Below are 21,556 nucleotides of genomic sequence, written 5' to 3'. Positions count from 1 at the left end.
ATTCGCTGCATATTAATACAAGCAAACATCGCTCACACCATTGTATTGTTACGTCGTCAGCTGTGATGACGTCATTAAAATCATATTGTGACGTAAAGTCCGAATGACGTCACAAATGAGCAGTTCCAGATGCTACCATGGGAAACAGTCGAAACGATCGGCTGACATTTCACTGCTGTACCCGTACTCGATGTCAGTGAGTGCAGACACAAAAACGTGTGTGGACCTTTTGGTTTACTTTTGTGTTTACAATGTCGATAAACATCATGTGTTGGCCAATTTCCAGGTGTTATTGAGTATTTGAAGCACGGGAATATTTCATTTAAAACCTCCGGCTGACGCCATCGGTTCCAAATGAATTCCTGTGCTTCAAATACTCAATAACACCCAGAAATTGGCCAACACATGGTGTTTATCTCCTAATTCAATATTTTGACGTACAATCCATGTTGTCTTGGTATGATGGTTGTATGATCCCCTAGATACTTCAAAGAGATAGACTGCTAAGAACCGATTCAAATCCGAAATCTCCAAATGATTTAAATTCACCGTGAACTCACCAAGTGGGTCCTTCCTTGTAACTTGCTTGCCCCCCTGAAAGAATTTATGTTACAAATTTTAAAAGATTTCAAACTTTAGTTTTAAGCACATATTTTCAGTATCTCAGCATAATACCAGGGATTTACAGGACGTGAATTTCTGGATCCTATATGCATAAAAATTGAAAATGGATGCAACAAAATTAATTAGGGCATCCACAGGGATGCAGAAAAAGTCCAAATGCTTTTTGTAAAAAGTCCAATCAACTAACAATAGGTTATCACTGAGTTTGCTACTAGCTGGGTTATGGTATCATATGCAATTTAACTACTGTAATAATTAAGTGATGATGATGATATACAATACAATAACAGTATTAATGATAATATTTAAGTGTCTGGGACCCCCATTTTGTTGTCCAGAACTCCCTGAAAATTAAGAGTATGAGTCCCAGGGACCCTCAAATACAAGACTCAAGGTAAATCCCTGATAATACAAATACTTTAAATCCCAACCGGACTATAAATAGAATGTAGACATGGCATATTGTCCATTAACATGATTGACTGATAAAGGATATTTGCATAAACATCGATTATCCCGACCACTTCACTTACCCCACAGATACAGCCACATAACATGATGGTGGCAAAGGATATCATCGTTGCTATGGTAACCAGAACAAAGAGTGTTGGCGACAGTCCAAGTGGTTCCTGCTCCAGGAGGGACTGCAGGGATGGGGGCAGCTGGAACAGACCAGTACCTCTTAACATATCTCACTACATTTTAGCCTCAACCTGGATTCTACATGGATGAAGTAGACAATATCTGTCTGTGAGTGAGTAGGCTGCTGCTTTCACTGACTGAGTTTGGTTTTACGCCGCTTTTAGCAATATTCCAGCATAATCACGGCGGGGGACACCAGAAATGGGCTTCACACATTGTACCCATGTGGGGATTCGAACCCGGGTCTTCGGCGTGACAAGCCAACGCTTTAACCACAAGGCTACCCCACCGCCCCTGATGCTGCTTTCAACAGTATTCCAGTTACATCATGGTGTGTGGCTTTACTTTGAAGGTAATTAGGTGCCTCACTCTGAGAGTGTGGGTTGGAATCCAAGATGGACTTAACCCTAAGTGTACTAGGAATAGTACTCTGCTGATACAGTTTCACCCCAAATATAACATCTGTTACATTCTAAAAGGGCATGCAGTGGGGTAGAGTAGCTGTTTAAGTGTTCGCTCATCATGCCAAAGACATTTTGGTCTCCCCTGTTATGATATTGCTACAAGAAGCGTAAAACCATGCTCAGTCACTCTTTATGGCATTGTGTATTTATAGGTTTCAGCCATGATACATGAAACAATGTCGCTCACATTGCATGCTGGGGTTGGTGAAATACAGCATTAGGGAGCTTGGATTCATGATGTCAGCTTGGTGAGGAAAAAGCTGAAAGTCCTTTAGGTAACTGACATTACCACTTTGGTGAAACTTGCAATCAGTGCTATTATTATGGTCACACCTATCTAGCCCAGGTCTTGCAACAACTGTTTAACTTCCAGGCTAAACCAACAACCTTGATGAAATGAACCTCATTTGTCCCTAAATAATGTAATTTTCTGATTAAAATTGATATTTTATACTTATCCTGACTCATGCTTAATTGCTTGTCTTCTTCTTCTTGCGAACTATAGTGGAACACTTGAATCCCCTTTTGAAGCTCCCTTCAAAAAAGTGGACGTAAAATCACTCACCCCAGTAGTCTCCCTTTAACCCATCTTTGGCGCCAAAAGTTGGTCACATGATCAGCCATGCTTGTCACTCTCTCCGTATATTCGAGCCCGACACTTGGATTTGCAGGGAAATCCAGAGTGCCATGAGGGGAGGTTGGGAGGGCTAACCTCATGAGTCAGGATAAACATAAAATATCAATTTTAATAAGAAAATTACATATTTTTCCTTATCCTGACTCATGCTTAATTGCTTGTAGAATCCGACAGAATCGGTGGTGGGTCAAGCCACTCTGGATTCTCTGCTGATTTATGTCCTTATACCCCCTAGGGAACTTCTAATGGCATTTGTCCTTTCTTCCAGCTTCCTCTGATGAGTGGGGGGACCACAAGTTGTCAGATTTATCCTGGAATATCTTCTCCTGACATTCTGTGTGGATTTATGCAACTCCCTCTCTTGATGCTTGCATCAAGTGGAGAAGTGACCCTACTTCGTGTACAAGTAAGTCCTTACAAGTACAGGGTTCATCACTCATGCTAGCCTGTCCTAGACGTGCGCATGGACTTTAAAACCGTAACTCTGTTGAGTGTTGGCTTTTACAAGTCACGTGACAAAGGGGTGAGATTTATCTCAGCGTCTTTGAGGTACCGTCAATTGTTGTGCTACAAGGGGCCCAAACTGGTGGATTCCGGAGACGTCCTCTGTAGCCATGTTTCTGAGGTAGTGGTTGGCAAACACCGTCTCCGATCTCCAAAAGCAGCCCTCCATTATTGTTGAGATGGAGCAGTTTCCATGCAGAGCTAGTGTGGATGCCAGTGCTCTGACTTCATGAAGATTGGAGGCTCGTGGAGGATCAAGTCCTGCTGCTTTATAGGCTTTAAATATGACGGCTCTCATCCATATTGATATAGTCGTACGTGAGACTTCTGTAGGTATCTCCGTGGATAGAGGGATGAAAAGGCGCTTGAATTTTCGTCTCCTCAATTTAGACCTTTGTAGATATATTTTCAATGCTCTGACTGGACATAAGGATCGATCTTGAGTATCCTGCGGTCCTAATATCGACGAAGGTGCTGGGATATGGAATTGTCTGTCTGGTTGACCAGGCAGTTGATTCTTTGCTATAAAATCCCATCTTAGTCCCAGATGCACTGTGTCACGATGCGTGTCAAATCTTGTTCTTCCGAAGTCTTGAGCATGAATTTCTGACATCCTTGCCGCTGTTGCTAGGGCTACGAGGAACAGGGTTTTATGAGTTAATTTCTCATATGATGTCCTTTCTAGTGGTTCATAATCTTCACTGGTAAGATGCTGTAAAACCACATTGAGATCCCATTCTCAAGGCCGCTAGGTATGTAGAGAGTGTAGATCCCTTTAATCGTTTGTCTGTCTGAGATGACAAAGATATTCTGCCACTTGAGGATGTGTTGCTTCCATCGCAGTGAAGCCTTTATTCTGTGCATATTTCTCAAAACTTTGCCACTTGTCATCATACAAGGTACGGGTTGATCTACGTAAGGCTAAAGTTACTGCTTTGGCCGCTCTGGTGGAATATCCTCTTTTCTTCAAGCAAAGTCGTGATACGCTCCATGTGTGTAGCTGAAACATTGTTGGGTTTCTGTGTGCTTGCTTGGTGTGTGGATGAATCAGTAGATTTGGCCACTTTGGAAGTTGTAGGATTGGATTTCCTATATCTTGTATGAGGTTGGGGAACCACTCTCTCGCTGGCCAATAAAGGCCGACCAAAATCAGTTGTAACTTGTTCGTCACCTTGATTTTCTGTAATACCTTCGGTATTAACGCTGGGGAAGGGAACGCGTAAGCGTTTAGTCCTTCCCAAGATATGCTTAGAGCATCTGTTGCCCATGCTTGAGGATCTGGAACCGGAGAGACGAATGTTGGTAGTTGTTTGTTGAACTTGGTTGCGAAGAATCTACCAGTGGGGATCCTACTGTCCGAATGATGTCCCTGAATGCCTCTGGATGTAACATCCACTCCGTCGGTGATGGATTCATTGGACGGGCTAGGGCGTCTGCTATCACATTTCTGGCTCCGGGAATGTGTGATGCTTTTATGTCGATGTTCAGGGTGTCTACTATGCTGAATAGTTGAAAGCTGAGGTCCAACATGCTCCTTGATCTTGTTTGTTGATGTAAAACGCCACTGTGGAGTTGTCTGTATGGATCATCAGTTGAGCGTTCCTTAGTATGCTGGACCAGTGTAGTAAGGCGTTTATAACTGCTTTCAACTCTAGCATGTTGATGTGTAGTTTTTGTTCCTGATTCGACCACTTCCCCGATGCCACTTTGTTGTTTAAGTGAGCTCCCCATCCTTGAAGGGACGCATCTGCGTAGAGATGAATGTTGGATTCCGGCTCTGCTAAGTAGGTTCCTGCGCAGACATTCGACTTCCGTGTCCACCATAATAGGTATGGTTTCAGTTCGTTCGGTAGGACGAATGGATCCAGACTGTCTAGATGATCGTTCACAAACACTTGTAGTGGGCGCAAAAGTAATCTGCCTCTGCGTGTCATGTCTTGCGCTAACGTGAGGAGACCGAGTAGACTCTGCCACTCTCGTAGTGGTAACGGAGTGAGTAGTGTTTGTGATATCATCTGTTATATCTTGATCCAACGGTCCTCCGAGACTAGTAGTCGATTCGTTGAAGTGATGATTCGTATTCCTAGGAATTGTACTGACTGACTGAGTTTAGTTTTACGCCGCTTTTTTAGCAATATTCCAGCAATATCATGGCGGGGGACACCAGAAATGGGCTTCACACATTGTACCCATGTGGGGATTCGAACCCGGGTCTTCGGCGTGACGAGCCAATGCTTTAACCACTAGGCTACCCCACTACCCCCCTAGGAATTGTAGATCCTGTGTAGGTTCCAATTCCGATTTGAGATGATTTACTAACCATCCTTGTTGAGTGAGTAGTTTGATTGTAAATGCCAGTTGCCGTCTGAGTAGATTAGGATCTTGATGAGCTTGAATCCAGTCGTCTAGGTAAAACGCACTGCGTAGACCTTGATGATGTAGGTAACTGATGATGGGCTTTGTCACTCGAGTAAACAACCAGGGGGCCGACGATATTCCAAACGGTAGTACCTTCCACTGGTAGTGACGTCCGTTGAATAGGAATCGGAGGTATCTCCTTGAGTCCTGATGTATTGGGATGTGAATATACTCATCCTGTAGATCTATGCTGGCTAGATAATCTGACGGACGGATGATCTGTCTGAGTTGTGGAAGATGTACCATTTTGAATCTTGCGGGCCTTCTTAGATAATCCTGGTTGAATTTCTTCATGTTGTAAATCAGTCAGAACTTTTCCTTGGAATTTTTCTTTGGAACTAGAAAAATTGGGGAGTAAAAACCGGGTGTGACGATATTTATTTCTTCGACTGCCTTCTTGTCGAGTAGAGTTGTAATGGCATCGAGTAGTTTCTCCTTCTGATCGGTAGCATAGTTGTACATCTGAGGAGTGCTTGTTAAAGGTGGAACTGCTTGTAGTTCTATCGTGTATCTTCTGTGTAGTATCTGGGATACATAATCGTCTTGTAGAATTCCCCAATTCTTCCAGTAAAGTTGTAGGCGTCCACCAACTGGTGAGGGTTGTACGGGAACGGTTGTGGGTGGAAGACTCCAGTCGTTCCGACCCTGTCCATCAACATCTAAAGTTCCTGGCACCTCTGAATCCTCTGCCTCTTCCGGGGTTACCTCTGGGAGCTCCGGTTTGGGCGACGAAAAGAATCCTTATATCCCTTGGAAGTGCCATATTTCTTGTCTCTAGCTCTCTGAATCCCTGCAAATTTAGATTTGCCAGAGTAGCGCTGTGATGTCTGTCTGATAACGCTGGCCAGTGTATCGATGGACTTGATCATCATGACTTCTCTGGACTCCTTCGTAACTTCTTTTGCCACGTCCTCAATCTCCCCTGCAAAGATATTCGTTGCTGCCCATGGAGCTCTGAATAACGGTTTGGTGAACTTCTCACTCCATTTACAAGATGATAGTAGACCTTGTCTTCTTAGCAGCGTTAATCCCGCCGATGTAGACGCTAAATGTTCTGACATGAACTGTTGGTCTTTCCTTTGGGTCAGTAAGGCTGAGTAGATCATTTGATCTTCTTCAGATGTTGAATTTGCAAACTTCGCAATTAGGGTTTCGTTGATGGCTCTTGATCTGGCTAAACCAAAGAAGGTACGTCTAGTGGTTGTGTCTAGTTGCGCTAGCTTCTTGTCCTCCACTTTATAAGTCCTGATGCGAGCGTCATTGATGAGTTTATAGTTTTCATCTATGTCTGGGGCCTTCATGAATGGTTCCATGTGGTGTAGTGAAAATCTCTTGTCATTAAAAGGTGGAATGCTTTGAATTTGATACTTCGTTGCCTTCTTGAAGGCTGAACTGAGGTTGTCTGGGACGTCCAATACAGGGTCTATGGGTGGCAGCGTCAGCGTGTCAAAATCGTCGTTAGACATCATGTATGTGTATGCTTCATTATTCTCTTTAGATGGTGATGCAAGCTCTAAACCATTAGCCATCCAGGATTTAATCTCTGTGTCGGAGAAAATAATTCCCCCATCATCTTCAGGTATAGATGTGTCTTGTTCTGAAGATCGTTGCCGTTGGTCCTGATCTCTAGGTGGAGATCTATGTGTAAGCCTGCGCGAAGGCACTCGCGAGTGCCTTCCTGGAGATGTGGTAGGTGATCTGTATCTGCGTGGCGACAACCATGAAGACCTTCCTGAAGACCTGCGTGAATGTGATCTGTCTCTGTGAGGTGTATGCCTTCGTGAAGGTGTATTCTCTCTTCTACGGGACGTTCGCGCAGACCTCCGATGATTGTCTGAGTCCGAGAATGAGGATGATCTGCGATGCCTTCGCGAATGCTCCTCGTCTATTGCAGGAGCCTCTTCATAATTGTTCCTTCCTTTGCGAATGCCTTCGGGGATGCTGTCTTCTCGACTGTTGTCTCCATGAGCGTCTTCACGAGTGGTTCTTCCGCGAATGCCTTAGCGAATGCCGTCACGAGTGTTGCTGTCACGAGTGCTGTCTTCTTCATGAACGTTCCCTTCACGAACGTTCCCTTCATGCAGGTTGCTTCCTTCATCCCAATGAGGTGTAGACGATGCTCGTCCTCCTTGCAGATTCGTCTGCTTCTCTGCAGCCTTCTCCTGTGCGAACCTTCGTTCCATCAGGTCCATCATCTGCTGGGTAAACTGCTGCATAAAGATGCCCGGGTTGAAGGTCTGCGCTGATAACTGGTGTTGTTGTACAGATGACGCCCGCATCTGACAGTGCTGAGGTGTCATCTAAGGACTGCCTGTCCTCCCTGGTATCTGCAGTCTGCGTAGATAGTGATTGCGTTGATATAGTTGCTGGCGTCAGTGTAGAAGAAGATCTCGTCTTCTTCCTCACCGGTACTTCAGGGATGAGAATCGGCGGCTCATCGTAAACGTCTGCTTCGTCCGATGGGTTGATATCTGCTGCGAAGGACCTCGACTTCTTCGTTGCCCCGAAAGACGACTTGACCGAAGACGGCTTAGTCTTCACAGCAGACGATGTCCTAGTCTTCTTAGACTGCGACGAGGGTTGTTGAACCGATGACGATGACCTCTTCCTAGGGCCGGAAACCTCATTCCTCTGCTCTGAAGACGCCATCGGCAGCTCACTGGAATGATGTACCTCGACAGACAACAACCCACGGTTATTTACGCATTCACCCTGTTGAGACAAGACTTGTAATTGTCGCCTCAACCTGTCCTTGGCACGTCTATGAACAGAATATAAATAATTAGAAAATTCAATTTGAGATAAATGTTGACAAAGTTTACAGCAAAAGCTGGAAGAACAGTTAGGACATAAAGAATGCAGATCAGCAGCTGACAACCGAAACCTGCAAGAAATGAAATGTAAACAAGTTGAAACATGTTGTCAACAACGTGAAAAAACGGACAAATTTAGAATAAATTTCAAACCATATTGCTGTTAAATCCTTGCTAAAGCCCTTATACAGCTTAATTTAGTATAAAAGCCTAAAATTTATACAAACCTGTAGAGGTTATGAATTCTTTGAACAAAGTCCTCCTTGGGGTACATATAAGCATTAAAATGTCCATTTTAAAAAGCCTACGACAGTTGTAACTATATTTTAATAAAAATATTTACAAAACAAAACACGTTTTGTCTTGTGAGACCATCCCTATAGGGCCCCCGAGGGGCCCCCTACCGGCAAGAGCAGGTAACTCTAGCCGACAACCTCGCACCTCACTTTTCATGCTGAACGTATCAGACAGAATGAGGGGAGGCAGGTGGCCGTACCCCAAGGAGGACTTTCTTCAAAGAATTCATAACCTCTACAGGTTTATATAATTCTTTTTTCAGAAGAAGTCCTCCTTGGGGTACATATAAGCATAAAACAGACTCCCAAAGACAATAACCTGGGAGTGGCATTCTGTCTGACACACTGATCCAATCGAAGTTACTAACTACAGCCGTATGGAAATAGAAAATCACACTTATCTAGTCACGTGACCGCCAATGTCAATCAAAGCGGGGGGCGTGACTAAGGCGAGGACCCGGGAAGTCAAGCCTATATGCCCATTGGTCTATCGGTAACAGACCCACATGATAAACTCCACCTCCCAGCCTGATAGGTGGAAGTGAGTAAATACAGGGGACCATTGCCAAAACGAACTACTGCCAATAGCGCACCGCTAGCCAAGCGGGGAAAAATGGAACATATAAGTAAGGCACCAATACCAAAAATAGATCGGAAATAAAAACCGCCACCATATACCTTCACCAATGCAATGGGGGGAGGAATAGAGTCCCGACACCAAGTGTAAAACAGAGTATATCATCGACAAGGCTCATTCGGCTTGAGAGGTGTTACTCTGTCCACTGTGGAGAACCGTCTGGCCAAACCGAGCACGCTCACGCGAGTGTTTGTCCAATTGATAATGGAGGATGAACGTACTCGGTCGGCTCCAAATAGCCGCGGAGCAGATCTCCTCAATGGGCAGAGCAGCAGCATACGCCTTGGACGTGGCTACAGCTCGAACCGAATGAGCCTTTAACCCCTCTGGGGGAAACAGGCCTTTGTGTATGTATCCCATACAAATCGCAGACACAATCCATCTCGATAATGTTTGTGTAGTAGCCGGGTGGCCGACTTTACCACCTCCGTAACAACAGAATAACTGTTTCTCTCTACGGAGAGATGCTGTTCTTTTGATATAGGCTTTAAGAGTCTTGCGTACGTCTAACATGTGCACCCTACGTTTTGCGCTACCAGATGAAGCATGGAGCGTAAAGGCGGGAAGATCGATAGGGGCAGTTACGTGAAACGCTCTATCGATTTTAGGGCGGTAGGAGTCAGGTAATCGAATGCTTACCCTATCCTTATGAAAAATGGTAAGCTCCGGGTCCGATGACATAGCATGAATGTCATCGACCCGTCTACCTGATGTAATTGGCACCAAAAATGCCGTTTTCAAACTCAATAGTTGAAGCGACAACCCCGACATATCGTAGAAGAGAGGACTAGACAGCCAATCTAAAACGATGGACAGATCTCATGGGGGACTTGTCCGTCGGATGACCGGATGCACTCTGTCCACACCTGCTAAGAAATGCTGGACCAAAGGGTGTTGTCCTAAAAGGGCACCCTCGGCAGGAATGTGGAAGGCTGAAATAGCCGTGGAGTAGCCTCGGATAGTAGACGCGGCTAGGACGGCTTCTAACCGAGACTGTAAGAACTCCAACACTTCGACTACAGTCGAAGAAAAGGGATCAAGTATCCCTCTGTTTCCCCACGAACGTGCATAACAAGCCCATCTATCCTCGTACTGTAAGTTAGTCTAATCCCTCCGCGAAGCCAGAATTGTCTGCAACTGGTGCAGGAATTCCGCTCGCTCGGAGGCGATTCCTGACAGTGGCCAAGCCACCCACTGGATCCTGGGATCTGGGTGTGACTGGCCGTTCTGGGATAGAAGGTCCGGTCGAATCGGTAATAGTACAGGAGGCTGTACGAGCGACCTGAATATTACCGGAAACCAGCGTTGAGACGACCACAGAGGTGCAAGAAGCACAAGTAATCGTGATAGCTGTGATAGGACCCTGGTGATCAAAGGTATCGGTGGGAAAGCCCACAGAACACTGTCCGGCCAATCGAGCTGGAAGGCATCGGAGGCTATCGCTCCTGGATCCGGGAACCGTGAGCAAAACACAGGAGTCTGGTTCGTCACCCCAGAGGCAAACAGATCCACCTGGAACGACCCTAACAACTGGGAGATAATCCCGAATATCTCCCGGTTGAGTAACCACACGTGAGGGGCCAGGATACGACGTGAGAGAGCATCTGCACGAACGTTGTCCTCCCCCGGAAGATACACAGGCAAGACCCGAATGTTGAACTGGTCGCAACACAGTAGAAACTGCCACGCCTCCTGAAGGAGTGACGAAGACACCGTACCGCCCTGCTTCAGGATATAGGACATCGCCGTTTGATTGTCCATTTCTAGATGAACCATACGGTTCCGAACCTGCTCCGTGAAGCGTTCAAACACCAACTGGACTGCTCTCAATTCTAACACATTGATGTGTAAGGTCGTCTCGTTCTCTGTGAGGTCTCCCAGGAACAAACCACCCCCCAACCCCCCAAAGAGGGAGGCGTCCGTCTGAATTGTGAGCGTGGGCACCGTTCCAGGTGGCTAGATTCCCGGTGCCGGTCCACCACCTCAGGTGAGGAATAAGCCACTCTGGAGTTAGGAGAATTGTCTCGTAACTCTCCGAGTGTGACCACAGCTGTGCTAACGCTTGCTGAACTGGTCGCATCCTCAAACGCGCATGCCAAAGTATGTCCACTGTCGCCGCCATGTTGCCTAGCAACTGAAGCCATGTGCGTGCTGAGGCCCTGGGGGACTGAAGGAATTGTAAAACAATCCTTTGGACTTTGGAAATGCGATCTTGAGACAGAGAGACCAAACCCTGCTGTGTCTCGAATCTCGCCTGGTGAGAATGTCCATCACTGACTGTGTGGAATCCCGACTCAAGTTAGTGGCAAGTGCTCTGAGAAGCCAGTCGTCCAGGTACGGGTAACAAAAAGTTGCCCTGTGCCCTGGCGACTTGAGCAGGCACTAACATTAGTTTTGTGAACACCCTTGGCGCCATGGAGATGCCGAAGGGGAGCACACGAAACTAATAGCACCTCCCATCGAAGGAAAACCGGAAGTATTTCCTGAACTCGGGGTGCATTGGTACATGGAGGTATGCGTCCTTGAGGTCGATTGACGTGAGCCAATCCCCTGCCTCCACAGATGAGATCACTGAACGCAGTGTCTCCATCTTGAAGGACGGTACCTCTAGTAAGTTGTTCAGGCCCTTTAAATTGAGAATGGGCCTGAACCCTCCGTCCTTTTTGGTAACCAGGAAATAAGTGGAATAAACCCCTTGATTTTCCTGGCCCGTCGGAACCACCTCGATGGCTGCCTTGTCCAGCAACGACTGGACCTCGGCACAGAGAATATCCGCCTTCTCCTGAGAGTTCGGCACTGGAGTGCAACGAATCCCGGAGAAAGGAGGAGGGCCTCGCTTCCACTGCGGCATATGGCCATCCCTGAGTGTGGACAGGACCCAGGGATTTGATGTGACTTTCTCCCATTCCCGAAGGAACAGAGGTAGTCGGCAGCCGACAGGGACGTCGGGTAATAGGCAGTGAATCCCGGCAGACGGCAGTGTAACAACTGCTTGTGCCGGGACCACTAAGGGCTCCGGAGGAAAGCTTACTGGGAAGCCGGGGCCGACTTCCCCTTCCTCTGAAAATGCTGCTGAGAGGAAGCAGCCTTGCCCTTTCCTCTACCCCTGCCCTTGCCTCTACGTGCCTGTAGTGGAGCAGTCCACTTAGGCGCTTCCTTTCCTGACGAGGAAGGGTAAGCTGAGACAAGGACGGGAGGCCGGGCGCGAGAAGTGAGGGGTTGTTTGAGTAAGGGTTTAGAATCCTTAAACTGACTAACCACCTCCGCGGTCTCCCTGACTACTGTCAATGCCCCCGGGAAAAGGGTTGAACCCATCCTGAAGGGCAGAGAAAGTAGCGCCTGTTGAGTAGCTGGCAAATACCTGGCCACTGACAGCCACAACCGACGGAGGCCCATGACTGCACACATCATTTGGCTTGCGCACGACCGAATGGCGTCGCGTGCCAGATGAGAATGCACCTCCGTCAGCTGCCTCGCTAACGTAGACGATGACACGGCGTCGTCCACGCCCTCCTGGTCCACCAGCTTCCTCTGCAGCGCTGAGAGGTTAGCCGAGTGGACAGAAACCTTAAGATGTTGAACTGCATTTCGATATTGCTCTCGAATGAACGATACACGGACTTCAACACTTGGTTGTTGGAGGTGAATGGAGGTACGCGCCGACCTTGACGAGCCGACGCTTGGCTATGGCCCGATGACCCACACACACCCCCCCCCCCCCCCCAGGGCGACTGAGGCAGAAATGCACTCATCCACTACCGGGGGTTCATATAGAGCATCCCCTCCCATCAAGTAGCACCGGTTCAGCTCGAAGCGTGTCCTGCCACCTGATAGCAGAGGATTTATTACCTCACTAATGAGTGAAGGCAATATACGTAAATGGGACTCTGCGACCCGACACGGAGCAAACGCCTCCCCGGGGAGACGAAACTCCATGGGGTCGGGGCCGTCTGACAGAACGACCACCTGCGGCAATATAGAAGCAATGCGTTCACGCACTTGCCGTAGGGACGGACCAAGCGAGAAGTTACCCTCCCCCGATGCCTCCTGCCCCCCGTCCTCATCCATGGCCTCCTCCTCCTGCTCCTCCGGGAGTGAACTCTCAGTGTCAAGAGTCACCTCCGCAATCACAGAAGCCGGTTCCACGGACAAGGTTAAGGGAGCAAGAAGAGCCGAGGTGCCTGGCCCGACCGATCCTAGGCTCGAGGCCGAGGCAAGTCGCCAAGAACCCAGGGAAGTGCCTGCCGAAGCAGGATTCCCCGGAGTACTGGAAGGCACCGAGGCGATCGGCAACACCGACGCTCGAGTATCCCCAGCTTGGGTGCTGGTTGTCAATGGTACGAGACCCGAAGTACCAACGCTAGTGAGCTGTGCTGTACCGGAGCCTAAGCTCGGGCCGGACACAAGCGCACTAGCAGTGAGGCCAATACCAGAGCTGAGGCTCAAAGCAAGCACCCCTCCGGAAGCAGAACCCGTCCCTGGGCCTAAGCCCGAGGTAGGAGTACCTCCGACAGACGACCCCGGATCGCCACTAACCCCTGAACGGATACCGATCTCCTGCCGGAGACCGGACATCGCATCCGAGATAAGTGAACGAACCGAAGTCATCTGTTGCTGTAAAATAGAAGACAAGTCCGTTACCCTAAGGGTGCAGAATCAGATTGTGCTGAGGTGGAGGGAATAGGGGAAGAAGGTTTTTTCGCTGTCTTGGCCCGTTTAACCCCACCCCAGCTAACAGAAGACGAACATAGCACCACATGCAACGCAAGGATGAAACTGTAACAAACAGAACCATATTAATGGAAACTGATGTACAGTTTAACTACACATATATATGATAACACAAGTAATAGCAAAAAAAGAATACGCACGGGCGATAAACCATTTGCCAAAAGCTGACGCGATTTTAACCCTTTAACATGTACACATGAAAGAGGAGAAAATGCAAGCTACCTGCCTAACATATAACAGCGTAAAAAATATGAAAACTTACCAAACTCACCTTAAAATCACTGAAAGTGAAAAAACATTAGGCAAGCCTACAACGGGTAACCTAAAGAACCCACCGACCTAGCTATGTAACTTCTAAAAGTTACAAAACATAGGACCGAAGGAAGCCAAACAGACCGCCATCTTGCCTGAAAAATGGAGTCTGGCCGGCAAAGTTACAACAATCATGAATGAAAAAATCAACCAACAATTCCATCTAGCGCCCGTGCGAAAGAAAAGGAACCATACATACAGCAGGTGACTCTTTACCACTCATTTTCAAAGGCTGAAGTAGAAACTTCGATGAACACACACGCACGTCTATCTCGAAGAACGACAGCATGAAAAGTGAGGTGCGAGGTTGTCGGCTAGAGTTACCTGCTTGGCCCCTTGGGGGCCCTATAGGGATGGTCTCACAAGACAAAACATCTTTGTTTTGTAAATATTTTTATTAAAATATAGTTACAACTGTCGTAGGCTTTTTAAAATGGACATTTTAATGCTTATATGTACCCCAAGGAGGACTTCTTCTGACATTTTACGTCCACTTTTTTTAAGGGAGCTTCAAAAGGGGATTCAAGTGTTCCACTATAGCTCGCAAGAAGAAGAAGACAAGCAATTAAGCATGAGTCAGGATAAGGAAAAACAAGAAGACAAAGTCATCAATATCCCCTGCAATGGCAAAATACTCTTCATGATTATGTCTACGAGTTATGATTATGTCAAATATTTAGGTGTGTATATAGAAAAGTGGAAGGAAGGTTTTGAAAGTTCTGCTCCAGAAAGGAGCTCTATCACCAATTTCAGTCTAAGTCAAACTTGTTGCCATGGAAACGCCAAAAATATTTTATTCAGAATTCCAAAACTACCAAAAGACACCAGTACACCACCAGATCTATCTATGTGCCAAGTTTGGTGAAGACATATTGAACGGTTTTAGAGTTCTGCTCCGGAAAAGAACTCTATCACCAATTTCAGTCTAAGTCGAAAATGTTGCCATGGAAACGCCAAAAATATTTTATTCAGAATCCAAAACTACCAAAAGACACCAGTACACCACCAGATCTATCTATGTGCCAAGTTTGGTGAAGAAACATTGAACGGTTTTAGAGTTCTGCTCCGGAAAAGAGCACTACCACTAATTTCAGTTTTAGTCAAACTTGTTGCCATGGAAATGACAAAAATATTTTATTCAGAATTTCAAAACTACCAAAAGGCACCAGTAGACCACCAGATCTATCTATGTGCCAAGTTTGGTGATGAAATAGTGAACGGTTTTAGAGTTCTGCTCCGGAAAAGAGCACTACCAACAATTTCAGTCAAAGTCGAACTTGTTGCCATGGAAACGCCAAAAATATTTAATTCAGAATTCCAAAACTACCAAAAGGCACCAGTACACCACCAGATCCATGTATGTGCCAAGTTTGGTGAAGAAATATTGAACGGTTTTAGAGTTCTGCTCTGGAAAGGACAAATGTGCACGGACGGACGGACGCACGGACGGAGTCCATTTTAATACACCCCCCCGCAAAACGAGTTGCGGGGGACAATAAATATTGTCATGTTTAAGGCCACCCATCAAATTGTCCTACCTTTACAATGATGGCCTTCAGGCTGGACTCCAGACTTGCCATCAGACCTCCTCCTTCTCCAGCTACCGTTTCCTCCTCCAAGTGGTCCTCGGTGAACTGCCGGCTGTTGTGAGATCCTGTCTGGTAGGGATCTTCTACTGGGGGTGCTTTAATCTGAGCGTCAGCTGCACCTCCTTGCTCCTCATCAGTTGGCAACCTTCTAGCTTCAGAAAGTGGTGGTGGAATTTCACCAAAATCTGATGGAGGTGTGGTGATGTCATAGGCCAAGGTTGACCCAGGGATTTCAGTAGCTTGAGATGGTTCAACTGGTGGTTTGGCTTCTTCAGGTTTACCTTGAACTTGGTTTTGAGGGGGATGACCTTGACCCACAGATAGAGGTTTGCGTGACAGAAAGTCATCACCATGATATATCTGATCAGCAGTTGGTTCAATGTGAAGGGGAGGTTCCTCAGTATTCTGGGTATCATTAACTAATATTTTCTCAGGGTTAGCCACAGTGGTCTTTTCTTCTTCCTTTACTTCTTCCTGTCCTACGTCTTTAACTTCTTCCTTTTGTTCCTGCTCTTGCTTTGGCTCTTCATCCTGTGTGTACGTGAAATCTGATGGTTCTTCAGCAAATGGCAAGTCAGTAAGATCTGCTTTGTACTGAGACTCTGAAGCTGAAACCTCAGCCACAGATTCAGACGATGTTTCTTGATCCTGTGCAGTTGTCAGTCCAAAATCTCCTTCCATGTCATCATACAAAGGAATTGTGGTCCCATCGATCACTGTTTGCCTCAGATTCTGTTCCTCTGTTCCAGTAGCTGTCTGGTCCTCCACCTGAGTTGCCTTGATGTCTAGAGTGGGAGTTGGGATTGAGTCTGTTGTCATCACCCTTTCCTCCATACTGGGGGATAAGTCAGACTGACTAGACGTAGAGATGTCTCCAGGGGTGAAGGCAATGTCAACTGGTTCCAGTGACTGTCTTTGTTGTGATGTCGTGGCATCAAAACCATATTGTTCTTCACTTTCCTTTTGTTTGTCGTCTGTTGTGTCAGTCTTCATGATCCCCTCCACAGTACTACCAGCATCTTCACTGTCAGTTTGAAGTTTTGCCAGTTCTGGCTTGGAATCAATTACGTCTGCATCAGGGATGTCAGTGGGCTTACCAGTGAAGTCCTGGACTGGAGGCTGCTCTGTGGCAGGAGGCTGACTGACAACAGCCGGCATGTCTGTGACAGTGTCTGATGGTGGAGGTGTCTGTTTGTGAACATCATTACTTTGATGGCGGTGAGGTTCTGTTTGATGTTGTTGATGGTGATGGTGATCTGTTTGTTGGGGCTGATTTTGATCCTGATACTGTTGATGGTGGTGATGAGAATCTTGAGGTGGATCCACATGCTGTTGTTGATGTTGCTGCTGCTGTTGCTGACCTACATGTTGATGTTGCTGCTGTTGGTTACCTTGTTGCTGTTGCTGAATAAATTGGTTAGGATCTAAACCCTTTGCCAAAACTACATCAAGTTTGTGTCCAGTAGGCTGCTGCTGGAAATGCTGTTGATCTTGCTGCTGTTGTTGCTGTTGGCTACCACTCTCCTGTGATTGCTGTGCATGTTGCTGTGGTGGCTGCTCTTGTTGGGGAGGTTGCACTTGCTTTTGGGGAGGTTGCACTTGCTTTGTGTGGAGGCTGTTCCTGCTGTTGTGGAGGCTGTTCCTGCTGTTGTGGAGGCTGTTCCTGATGCTCTTGAGGCTGTTCCTGATGCTGTTCCTGTTGTTGGGTGGGCTGATCCTGTGGTTTGGGAGGCTGATCCTGTGGTTTGGGAGGCTGGTCCTGCTGTTGCTGTGGATTATCTGCCAAGTTTTTCTTTGGTTGTTCCTGGGTTTCAGGAATCGGAACTTCCACTTCATTTTCTGACTTGTCATTTAGGTCTACCACAATCTCCTGATTCTCCTGATCAGTCTGAGCTGGCATCTCTCTCTGAGCCCCATCATCCTCCTTGGATGGAGTTTCCTCCCCTTTACCAGCTTTACTCTCAACAACCTCTGGAGCATTGACACCTGCAAAATGGAAATCGCATGTCAATCGCAGGCAATACCTTATATAGGCTATATTCACATCTGTACGTCTCATCACACCAACAGTTATGTCAATGCAACTGATCTCGTAGTAATAAATCTATTTGTAGATTTTATCATGTACATCTGATAAAAATCATGATTGTAACTGTACATACCTAAGAAGCGAAAAACTTTTTGCAAAAACCTGGAAAAACTAAAAGTATTTACATCGGTCCCTTCAACTTCAAAATAATAGTGGTTGACAGTATATATTACAATGTTCAACCTCTCTTCGGTATTGTGATCATACTAATGACTTCTTTCTTTCTTTAACATGACCAAATATCTACTTTGCCTAAATTTGACTGCCCAAAATCAAATGGGACAAAATACACCATATCCTATGTACAATAGCTTATAGTTGAGGAGAACAAAAAAATTATTTAAAAAATCACGTATTAGAATTCTTTACCTATAAATAACATCCACTATTTCTTTATTTTGTGATATCGATAAAGCTCTGTTTAACTATCTAGGCATGTTAAAACTTCAAGAACAAATATGTAATTTGGTGCAGGACATTTATGTGATACATATAATAGTGCATAATGGTAAGTAATGGAAATTTCTACACACATACTGATGTTAACATGGATAGATACTGAACATGCACAGACAAGTGTTAGCTTTCTTCTTGATATACTTTCATTGCATCCGTTGTGTCTTGTCAGGTGTCGACCCGTGAAGGTCCAGGTTAGAATATTGATCTTCAGTAACCCATGCTTGTCGTAAGAGGCGACTAACGGGATCGGGTGGTCAGGCTCGCTGACTTGGTTGACACATGTCATCGGTTCCCAATTACGCAGATCGATGCTCATGCTGTTGATCACTGGATTGTCTGGTCCAGACTCGACTATGTACAGACCGCGGCCATTTAGCTGGAATATTGCTGAGTGTGGCGTAAAACAAAACTCACTCACTCACTTGTCCTAAAGATGCATATTAAAGAGTAGGACTGTTTGAGTCTAGGTTTGGGTGCGACTTGAGGTCAGAGAAGGATGAGAATTTTGGACGGAAGACAATGTCAAGAATGGGTCAGACTCAAAGTCATGGTTGGGGTCAATGTTAAGGTCATGGTCCATGTTGAGGTCAGAATTGGGTTTTAATCAGAGCAGTGTGCAGTCAAAAACCCTTCCAAATATGTGTACAACCAGAGTTTTTGTATTTATGATTGCGTTAATTCAATTGCTGATAAAGCTGTCCTTTAACCACTGAAGTAGAAACTGTAGCAATCAGACTTGATTTTAGAACATTGTAAAATAGCCTACTTTAATGTCAAAAAAGTTCTTTATCATTACACATGAAAGAATCTAATCAACTGATTAGCCAGTTGTCAATACCCATACAGTTAACATCAGAAACACCTGATGGTAGTAATGTAAATATAGAAATATATTTCATTGACAATAAGTCTACATCTCTTGTAAAGTCATAGTATAGTGAGTATGTGAGGGAGTTGGGTTTCATGCTTATTGGAAAAAACCGGTGTGTCCGATTAATGCTGGAGTAAAGCCCAAAGTGATACAGGTCTCTGACCATTACCACTGGATGAAAGCCACAAGCATGGATGTGGTGAAATCAGGGATTCAAAACAACCATCATAGCTTTTGGTCACACCTAAGGGACACAACTCTGTATAGCGAATCAGGCAAATCAGTTTGATGGCATCATGCACATTGCAGTATTGAATAATGAATATATCTGGATACACCATGAAGGCGACATGAGCATAGGAGCATTCATTTTCCACTGCTGGAAAAATTATAGCTGCACTACACTGTCTTTGACTGACACTGGCAGAATTTTATGAACAACCTTATTTCTTTTCAAAATCACTGTTTTATCTCAAAAAGAAGAAAATATCCATTGAACATCAGTGGATCATGCCATCCTTTCAACAATATACAAGTTTCTGTCTGCAGCATCGTCAAAATGGCCATATTTCATTTCTCTTTTATGAAAAGGTGTTAACAAGACCCTTGGGATTTGTCTGGGAGTGTTAATGAGTCAGTCTACCACAGCAGATTGCAGAAAATCTTTTTATGTGATACCTATTGTTTAGTCCAGCCTGACTGAACATGTCTGATGAGACCAGGAAGACTTCTGGTCCAACCATAAAGACAGTCGAAGTCAACTTAGGCGCAGTGTTATTCTCAGTATTACACTGCTATACTGAGTCTAACAAACCCTAGTAGAAGGTCGTGTCAGCTAACCTATGAGCAACCTATGAACGTCCAATCAAACGCAAGACGGCCGAATGGATTTAACCAATCAGACAACGGCTACTATTTAAGGTTCAGCGTGAGTTACAAAACGGTTATTGGATGTTCTCTTACCCGGTCGCTGACACTGATCTCTCAACAAACAAGATCCGTATAAAACACAGATATTAGACCTACAGTATATACGCTTAGGGGTTTCTGACGACATGGTTACTATTAGTTGATATTTCGGCAAGATGACATCCTGGAATATTGACAAAAACGCTATTTTCAGCGACTGTTGTGAATGGTGGCGTCCTCTATGTGTATCACAGCAATTGTGCAGAAAATAGCAATCGGAATCATTTTAGTTTTTTAGGTAAAAGTTCAAACAGTATCTGTGAAAGTTAACTTTCGCAATTTGGTAAACTGTGTTCTGATTGGTCAATTCAAAAGGTTAGCAGATGCGACCTTCTACAAGGGGTTGTTAGACTCAGAATAGCAGTGTAACGACTAATACTGAGCAGAAGTTTACTTAGACTGACCATAAAGACTTTGCAGTACACCATGAAGACTCTAGAGCACACCATGCATACATGTCTTCGAATATACTCAGAATCGTGAGAGATGCAGCTTGGCTTTTTTTACCATTTGGTCAAAAAAAGCTATACAGCTAATATAGGAACAAGATAACATTTGTTTTGTAAAGGATTACTGGAAAAACAAGTCCTGGTTAGAGAAAGGGTGTACAAAAGAGACTGCAGTCAAGGTCACTGACTTCTTAGAAAACACCTTCATTGCCACAATAACTACAATCCTTCAAAATGTAATGCAATGCTAAGGTTTGACACCCCATACCTCAAATCCTTCCATATGTACTCACTGTTTCACAGAAACTTGCTAATGACTAAGAGTCATATCTAAAATTAACACAGCAGGCAATACTCAACATGTGCTGACATTTTTTACATGAACCATGCACTGACATGAAGATGCAGAGCTTAGGAAAAGGAGATGCTCTCAATAACTGACAGCAACATAAGGAAAATGATGGCTACTCTAAAGGGACATAACCCAGGATTTTGTAGGTGAGTTTAGCAAATAGGGGTGGATACAAGCAATGCTAACTGATAAATGATAAATGCTATCTGATATTGAACAATCTGCTAATCTACCTGACAAAGAGACTTTCCTGCTTTAATAAATAATAAACAATAGGCATAATGTTGAAAGTCATCCTGTGTTTTCTAAGTTTCTAGTGTTTCCAGTCAGTGACCTTGAACTATGAGCAATGATGAGATGTCATTAACAAGGATTAGGGCTTCATTACAAACAGAATTACAGACAGGCACACATCAATACTATAGCCAACCTCGAACTTCATCTAAACTGTCATGTATGTCAAAAAAGTTCTTATCAAGGTCTTCCAACCCAAGCAAGAAGTCTTCATCCTCTCGCACTGAAACTAACAGGTTAACATGACATTTAAATAAAATCATAAACAAAAACATAAGACCACACTACTTCATTTTACACAGTATGTCAGGGTCAAGGACAACAGCAATTCTGTGACCTTGAGAAATAGGAAGGTCACACACTCAGTCATCCAGGATAATGTACTGTAAATTGTGACAATAATTAG

The 21,556-nt window shown here is 45.2% G+C and overlaps 1 protein-coding gene and 1 long non-coding RNA gene across 2 annotated transcripts in view; one reads left to right on the top strand and one right to left on the bottom strand.

Moving 5' to 3' along the window:
• The window catches only part of LOC124261518 (transport and Golgi organization protein 1 homolog), a 37,398-nt gene extending 19,761 nt beyond the window's left edge, over positions 1-17,637 (bottom strand). The window contains exons 1-3 of the mRNA XM_046695838.1: positions 15,617-17,637; positions 1,158-1,286; positions 561-594 (exon numbers count right to left, since the gene is read on the bottom strand). Coding sequence (XP_046551794.1) covers positions 561-594; positions 1,158-1,286; positions 15,617-17,518 — 2,065 coding nt within the window. The 5' untranslated portion in view covers positions 17,519-17,637. The remainder of the gene's footprint in view (positions 1-560; positions 595-1,157; positions 1,287-15,616) is intronic.
• On the top strand, positions 2,763-20,880 carry LOC124261520. Its single transcript, XR_006894343.1, has 3 exons — positions 2,763-2,773; positions 19,834-19,836; positions 20,286-20,880. It is a non-coding gene; the product is annotated as an uncharacterized LOC124261520 (long non-coding RNA).
• Positions 20,881-21,556: the final 676 nt, after the last annotated feature.

This window comes from Haliotis rubra, unplaced genomic scaffold (genome assembly GCF_003918875.1).
Source record: "Haliotis rubra isolate DU_JTF1 unplaced genomic scaffold, ASM391887v1 Scf80, whole genome shotgun sequence".
NCBI lineage: Eukaryota > Metazoa > Mollusca > Gastropoda > Lepetellida > Haliotidae > Haliotis > Haliotis rubra.
The sequence above is the reverse complement of the archived record's forward strand: the minus strand, read 5'-3'. Positions and strand labels throughout refer to the sequence as shown.